We start from the raw sequence: 8,812 nt of genomic DNA on the forward strand, positions 1-8,812 counted from the left end.
TTAAAATGAATAATAAATATCTACTATATAATAAAAAATTTGATTTTAAACTACAACAAATAATTTTCAACAAAACTGTTGTTCAATTTTTAACTAAAAAAGTGAATTTTCAATAAAAAATATTTCAATTCAACCAAAGAAGATAATTTTTCAAGAAAAGTTCAATTCTCAACGAAGACAGATTTTTTAGTAAAGGGAAAAAATACATTTTAACCAAGCTATTGAATTTTCGAGCAAAAAGATTAAATTTCAACCAAGAAGATTAATTTTCTACCAGGAAGGACGAATTTTCAAAATAATATTTGAATTTTTAACCAAAAGTTTGAATTTTCAACTACAAAATATAAATTTCTTGTTGCAAAAATAGAACAGTTTCTTTTTCTATTTACATAATTATTTGTAAAACAAAACAAATTTTCAACAAAATAGTTACATCCAGTAATATAAAGCTACTTTACAACAACAAATATTTTAATTCCATTTTACACTACAATTAAACCAATTATTATAGGAGAAGATGGTTATAAACAATAATAATTTGTTTAAACTATTGTTTTTTAAATTGCATGCATTTTTACCTCGCTCTAAGTGAAAGGTAGAAAAAAAGTTAAATATAAAAAAAGACATTTTCTACTATTTTTTAAAGAGAATATTATTCAAAATAATAGTAAATTGTTTAAATAATTACGTTCATTAACTTAAATTAATTATTTCCTCACCATGGTATAAAAGTGGACAAAAAGTGATAAAATTTTAAATCAAAAAGAAACTTTTAGAAAAACCCGCAACTTTCTAGCATTATTCAAAGAAAATATTATTAAAAATAGAAATAAATTGTTAAGATAATTATTTTATAACATTAAATTAGTTATCACGACACTATGATTGAGAAGTGGACAAAAAGTGGAAAATTTGAGAAAAAACTTAAACTTTCTAGAATTTTCATAAAAAATGTTATTATAATTAATAATATATATTTTTTAAACAACTATTTCTGTCGAATTTAATTAATTTTCACCTCTCACTGAGTGAAAAGTGGAAAATTAAAAAAAAATCCGTGACTTTCTAGCAATATTCAAAGAGAATATTATTAAAAATAATAATCAATTGTTTAAACAATTATTTTTCTTCGCTCAAATTAATTATCACATGAAAAGTTTCCAACATTATTTTAAAAGAAGATTATTGTAAAAAATAATGAATGGTTAAAGTTAATGGATTATTTTATCGTTCTAAATGAAAAGTCGAAAATTTCAGAAAAACCGCAACTTTCTAATAATTTGTATTTAAAAAAAAAAATCATAAGTAGCACCAGCAATTCGCAAAACTCTATTTTTGACTTATGGGGTTTTTGGGGCCGTATAAAATCATTCCAAAATTGGGGACGATGAGACACTTCTTTATTTAAAACATCATTTTTGTGTCTTTCGGAATAAAATTTCGTGTAAATCCTTGAATACATTCTAACAAAGATTCATCCAATATTTTTTTGTATTTTTCCTTTCTATGTGACATATGGAACGAGAGAGGTAATTATCTAATCATTATATATCAAATAACCGTCATTTTATTGCAACTTTATCAGTCAGTTTTATCAAATCTGTCGATAAGAATGGAGATTCTCATGGGAACTCTACTATTCACGGTTGCAGTTTTTCTGTTAGATTCTTTTGGTAAGTTCAATAATATTTATAATATTGTCTCGTAATAAAAAATATGTAGAACGACTTCAGAAGCAAATTTTGTCAAGGTAATCAGGAAAAAAGAATTTAAGCAAAAATGAACTCACCTTGAGTGGTCGTAGTTTTTTTTTTGCAAAAATCAGGTCTATTCTCTCACCAGAGGTAGTAATTTGTAGGATTGCCTAATTAAACTACAAAAGCAACCATAAAAGTTATTTGTGATACAAGGATCACAAAAGGCACTTTTTTTGACACTTTTTTTTATCACACCAGTCGATCATAATTATAATCCAATTCTATACACTTCAATCCACTTCAATCCACTTAAATGCTATTCATTCAAAACCAAACCAATACACTACAATTCAATGAATTTCAATTCACTACAATCCATTCCAATCTAATTTAATTCAATCCATTCTAATTTAATCCAATTCATTTAAATCCAATCCACTCCATTACATTTTATTTAATTCCAATCCATTTTATTCCATTCCAATTCAATCCAATCTAATTTATTCCAATTCAATCCAAACCACTCAAATCCAATCAATTCCATTTCAATCCATTTTATTCCGTTTCAGTTCAGTCCAATCAAATCCACTTCGTTCCAAACAACTCAAATCCCATTCATTAGAAATCCAAGCCACTACCCTCCAATCCATTATAATCAAATTCATTCTAATTCACTCCGCTTCAATCCACTACAATTCCATTAATTTCAAACCAATTCAATTAATTCATAATCACTCCAATCCAATCTCATCCAATCAAATTCATTCCAATCCAATTAAATTATAATCAATTCAATCCAGTCCACTTCAATCCACTCTAATCCCATTCATTCCAAATCAACCTAATGCCATAATTTCCAATTCACAACAATCCATTCTAACCGAAATCATATAAATCCACTCCAATTTATTCAAATCGAATGTAATACAATGCATTCTAATTAAATCCAATTCATTAAAATTCAATCCATTTTATTCCATTACAATTCAATCCACTTTAATCTAGTACAATCTAATTGGTTCTAATCCACTCCAATCCCATTCATTAGAAATACACTTCAGTCTAATCCGTTTCAATCCCATTAATACCAAACAATTCCAATTCATTCCAATTCACTTCCACCCAATCCATTCCAGTATAATCCAATCAATTTCAATTCCATCCAATCCATTCAAAACCAATCCAAATCTATTTAGTTCAAATCCAATCAATTCCATTTTATTCCTATTCACTCCAATCTCAATCATTAGAAATCCAATCTATTTTAATCCCACTCATTTAAAACCAATCCACTCCAATCTAATACTCCAATTATTTCCAATCCAATTCATTCCTAACTTTTTCAATCCAATCTACTTCAATACACTCCAATACCATTTCATTTATTACAAACCAATCCACTCCAATCAAATTCATTTTAATCCAACCCAATTAAATCTAATCCAATTCATTCTAATTAATCCACTACAATCCACTCAATTCTAATCCAATTTAATTAATTCCAATTCAACCCACTCCAATTCATTCTAATCCAACTTTTTAAAATTGAAAATTAAAAAATTGTCTTGTATATTTGATAACATTTTTATACAAAAATTATTATTCTAGTCGACGAAAAATCGTATTAATATGGCCAATTAGACATTCATTTTATCAAATTTTTTTTTCGTAATGAATCATGCTGTAAATAATAAAATATTCGTAAAAAAATTTTGAACGAATCGATAACTAGTTTTTTCCCTTAAATTCCTATTTATTGTAAATTTTCATGGCGAGCGCCCGATATAACGTGATCATGATTAGTTCTTATACAGTTTTGAATTTCCAGAACCCTTCGACTTATACGTGGTCAACTTTGGAAAGGCTTTATCTTTCGTAATATTTATCGGAACTGCTTAAAATTTTGAGACGTTATATATTATATGATAATCTACTAATAACATTTCAAAAATTAATATAATATTGAGAAATGTCAAAATGCCAACGTTTTTTCTCCGGCTAAATAATTTGAAAAATGGCTCTCATACACTTTTGAATTTCCACCCGTATGTCCATCAGCTGATGGTCATTTATATCTATACTTTATGATACGATGAGTGAAGCGACCCCAACTTTGGCATGTAGACGTGTCCCAGCAAACACGTTCTGTAACTGTTCCAGATCAAAAAAGGATCTGAGTTCTATAACAGTTGTTACAAGATGGTGACAGAACTGTCCTAGAACAAAAAAGTAATAGCGTTCTAGAACACTGTGACAAAAATGGGACCGAACTGTTCTAGAACAAAAACGTCACAGTGTTCTAGAACACCCGTGTGGAAAAATGTTCCGGCGCTGGCCTGGCCCAGACCAGACCGTCAGGTTTCCAGCCCTGGCGCTGACCAGGTGGTCTGGCCTGGGCCTGACCAAAAGTGTAACGTTTTTTCTGACTAGCCACAGGCCAGACCTCTAATAAGCCGCTAGACAGGGCCTGGTTATCCGCTAGACATGGGCTGGTCAGCAGCTAGTTATGAGCTGGTCAGCCGCGAGTTATTGGCTCGTCAACCACTAGTTAATGGCTGATCGATTAATGTTTTATCGTTGAGAATCATACAGTCCATGTTTAGAGGATACGCTTTGAGGAGACGCTCAAAAAGAAAAACATGATTTCCTAGAAAAAATTATAATAGATAAAAAGTAGGTTTGCACTTACTATTTATTTAATAACTTAATAAAGATTTGGTACATTTTATGCCTCCGCTTTTACAGCTAACTTTTGGTGGATTAATATATTATTAGGAAAATAATAAGAAATTTTGACAGTTTGTGACACTTGATCGACAAAAACTAGCACTGTTTCTGAGAGGTCGGAGCATGGGCATAGGGTCGGAGCCAAATACTGTCAGAATACTTTAAGTTTTGACGTCAACTGGCAAGATGGCTGCACGCCGAAGGCCAAGTAATCAATTACAATTACTTGGGAAAACTTGTGTAATATTCATAATTTTAAACATTATTATTCAGAGCAAGACTTATGTTGTATTCAGTTGTCACCCTGTAGAAACACTGTTAATCATTCTAAAGTGAAATTAAATACACGACCGGATAAATCATTAACCTACCCTTCTGCAAAATAACCTATAACACATTTCAGAAGTGGCATACCGGACGCTATATAAATAAAATAAAGAGTGACCCCGCACGAGAAATTGTTATTTTTCCTTATAGCTACTCAGTTTTAATACAGTTCATCAGAAATTCTATATAATTGAAAGAACTTAAAGGAAAAGGAGGAAAACTACTTTGACGAAAACCGACTTTATAAAACAAAATGGCGGAAAATCGTGTTCCCGCGTGAAATATTCCAGTAAGAACAAAGACGTGTAACGCCATCGGGAAAAGCAGTTCTCTTGCCAGATACGAAACATTGTTTGGATTTTTTTTCTTTATTGAGTTGATAGTGGGCGTGTGCGATTATTCACGGACGAAGATTATTTAATTATGAGGATTTGTTCGACTGACCATCTAAATTATACGTAGATTGTATGAAAGTGAAGTGAGTGGGTTTTATCGGCAAGGGTTTGGAACGGTCGTTAATGCAGGACGTGAAGTGATAAAGTGATTCTCTATATGATTGTCTATAAATCAAATTCAGTGTCGGTAAAATAATTTTAAAAAATTCATGAAAAACAAGGATGGATCAGCGGGGAGCAGGAGGGGGACTTCCCCCCTCACCTGAGTTTCGTGGATGGCCGAATACAAATCTACCGAATTATCGGACTGGGGAAGGATAAGGAGGTGGATTACATCTCAACAACCAAATAAATGCACCGCATCAAATACCATATCCTGCAGGACTACCAGATGTCTCGAAGCTTATTTTATCGATGGCTGCAATGTTGAATCAGAATGCAGCTTTACTCTAAAATTTGACGCAGAATCAGAGAGCGGACACATTTCACCACAATGTCTTGCCCGATTTGTCTCACAACATTGCTGAATTTACGGGGTTGGAAGGAACCGCAGAAACCAAAGCCTGGTTGAAACAGCTGGAATCGACTGCAACTTTGCACAATTGGACTGAAGCCGTTGCTTTCGAAGCGGCTAGATCGCACTTGAAAAAGGCTGCTAAAAATTGGTATCTCAGTCGATTGGACACAATAGTTAATTGGGCACAATTTGTTCTTCAATTCAAAGCAACTTTCATGGCTGAAAAATCTCTGACGGAAAGGTGGAAGGCGATGGTAGATCGAAGTCAGCGACAAGGTGGAGATATGCGAGAATACTTCTTTGACAAAGTTCTGTTGTGCAAGGAACTGGGATTGAGTTGTAGTGAGATTAAAACTCAACTGGCAGTTGGCTTGTGGTCTCGAGAGATAAGCTCCATTATCGTATCTCAAACTTATCTCGATCAGGATGATTTACTGCAAAATATCTTGAGGCTTGAAGAGTTGGAGTCAGCGAAAAAGCAGCGAATTGCTTCGAAACGGGATTCTACAGGATCATCGGGGGATAGGAGAGAAAGATCAACAGCAACAAATTCGTCACTGATGCAGAAAGAAGGTCCGCAGCAAAACTCCAGTGCAAATAGAGACTTTAAGAGTTCAATTTCAAGTATCGAGTGTTTTTGTTGCCACGAAAAAGCTCACCTCGCTAAGGAATATCAAGTAAAACCAGAAATTAGATGCTTTAATTTTCACGAAAAGGGGCATTGAAAAGTTCGAGAAAAATGTTCTGGTAGGGAATGCGTATTTAAAAGGGTTGATTGATACTGGAAGTTCGGATTGTACAGTTAAGGCTTCTGTGGTAATTGAAAAAGGGTTCCGAATAATTCGTATTCCTAGTGAGTTCAAAGGTTTTGGTCATGACGGAAATGACGTAAAATCGAGTGGTATTATTCGAGAAAGCGTAATGGTAGTTTCTTGCACTGCGGAAGATATCAAGTTCAGAATTGTGCCTGACGATGTTCAAAAATACGAAGTGTTAATAGGTCGTAATTTTATTGATTTACCAGAGATCGTTTATTACGAGGTAGATGGCAAGCTGCAATTTTTAAAATGTAACCATTACGATTTTCATGCTGAAATGTTTCAGAAGTCTACTAAACAAGATTTGACAAAAGTAAAATCTGCGGAATCAATATCAATAAAACCGGCCTCGGTCAACTTTGTTAGAGTGCATTTAAATGAAGCCGAGCTTGAACTACCGATTGTAAATAATTCAAAAGAAGATTTTAGGGTAAAGAAGGGAGATCCCATCGCGAATTGTGTCATGTGCCTTGAGAAAAACGTTCCTAAATTAGAGACGAGAAAAGAACCGGTTTTAGAAAGCGAATTAACTGTTAGCGAAAATCGTTCTGCTGAACAAAAAGCCGATGTGCTTAATCTTTTAAATAAATATCGTCATTGTATCGCGAAAGATATTACGGAAATTGGTTGTACCGACTTAGTACGCATGGACATTCAGGAGAAACCCGGAACAGAACCCCCTAATTCTAAACCGTATCGAGCAGGAACCGCAGGGCGACCCAAATTGGGAGAGTTGATAACCACTTATAAATTAGTCGGTCTCGCAACGGAGACAGATTCTCCATATGCTAGTCCTTGTCTTTTAGTCAAGAAATCAGATGGATCTCATCAGTTTGTTGTTGATTACAGACGTTTGAATAAGAATACGGTCAGATTAAACATCCCCATTCCGAATTTGGACGATAGTTTAGAAGAAATGAAGGGTGCAGTACTATTTACCATTTTGGATCTTGCTCACGGTTACATGCAAATTCCCCTTTCGGAAAATGCCAAAAAGAAAACTGCATTCATTACCCAAGTTGAAACAGGCCAATTCGAACGTACAATGTTTGGGTTAATGAATGCTCCGTTTTATTTCAATAAATTAATGAAAAAGATTTTTGGTCCTTTCGGGAATAAATTGGCATTACCCTATTTTGATGACATCCTAATTTTTGGTAAAACCTGGGTGGAGATGACGGTCAAACTGGAGAAAGTTTTGCAACTTCTTTCTGATGCAGGCCTTACTCTGAATATTAGTAAATGTAAGTTTGGAATGGATGAAGTCGAATATCTTGGGTTTGTAATTAGTAGCAAAGGAATAGAGCCGAGGCGAGAAAAATTGCGAGCAATCATTGAGTTTTCCACTCCTCAAAACACACATGAAGTTCGTAGGTTTAATGGACTCACTAGCTTTATCAGGAGATTTATTCCCAAATTCTCTCAATATATTGGTCCGTTAATTGATCTTTTGAAATCGGGTCAACAATCTCAGTGGGGGGAGCGTGAGCAAACGTGTTTTGAAAATGTCAAGTAATAATTAGCGTATTATCCGATTCTGGCAGTTTATAATCCGAAAGCTGTTAAAACTCAACTGCATACTAATACATCATGCGCAGGCTTAGGTGTAATGCTTTTGGAATCTAACGAAGATAACAGGTTGCATTTAGTGTACGTGATAAGTAGAAGAACGTCAGATGTCGAAAAGTCATACCATTCCAGCAAACTCGAATTATTGGCAGTTGTTTGGGCCGTCGACAGGCTTCGCCCCTTTCTAATAGGAATTCATTTTGATATTCTAACTGATTGTCAAGCTTTAGTGTACATCAACACTTTGAAAACAAAGAACCCACAAATAATCCATTGGTTAGGTTTGTTAGGCGAATATGATTTTGACATTTTTCATAAAAAAGGTGAGCTCATGAAGCATGTAGACGCTCACTCACAAGCCCAGGGTATAATCTAAGCCTCATTTAGAACTGACCGAATCCCTATTATACGAAAACTAAAAAAAAAAAAGGATTTGAAAATCCGATTTTTCTGTGCATGGTAGTGTTTGTAGTACATCCTTTGAACAAATTTTAGCCGTAATCAATCACGCCGACATGGAAAACTTGTACCTATACATTTATTTTAATATGCCAACTTTAGATAAGTGGGATCCTAGACCAGCAATAGATCTTTGGCACAAAAAGAAAGAACGGAGGAAGAAGGATCATCCAAAAGCTAAAGAGCAGCCATGGTATCACAGTATTTTTAAACAATCTGAAAAGAACAATGATGAGGACGACGATAAACGTATTAATGAGCCTCCTTTGAAGAAAAGATGTTTTTAAAAATAAACCGCTGACT

General features: G+C 33.7%; 1 protein-coding gene across 1 annotated transcript in view; it reads left to right on the forward strand.

The window, feature by feature from the left end:
- The first annotated feature begins 1,616 nt into the window (after nucleotides 1-1,616).
- LOC117182152 overlaps nucleotides 1,617-8,812 on the forward strand; it is an 11,211-nt gene continuing 4,015 nt past the window's right edge. Inside the window, exon 1 of the mRNA XM_033375202.1 lies at nucleotides 1,617-1,673. Within this exon, the coding sequence (XP_033231093.1) occupies nucleotides 1,625-1,673 (49 nt within the window). The 5' untranslated portion in view covers nucleotides 1,617-1,624. The remainder of the gene's footprint in view (nucleotides 1,674-8,812) is intronic.

Source organism: Belonocnema kinseyi, chromosome 10, assembly GCF_010883055.1.
Source record: "Belonocnema kinseyi isolate 2016_QV_RU_SX_M_011 chromosome 10, B_treatae_v1, whole genome shotgun sequence".
In the NCBI taxonomy this organism is placed as follows: Eukaryota; Metazoa; Arthropoda; class Insecta; order Hymenoptera; family Cynipidae; genus Belonocnema; species Belonocnema kinseyi.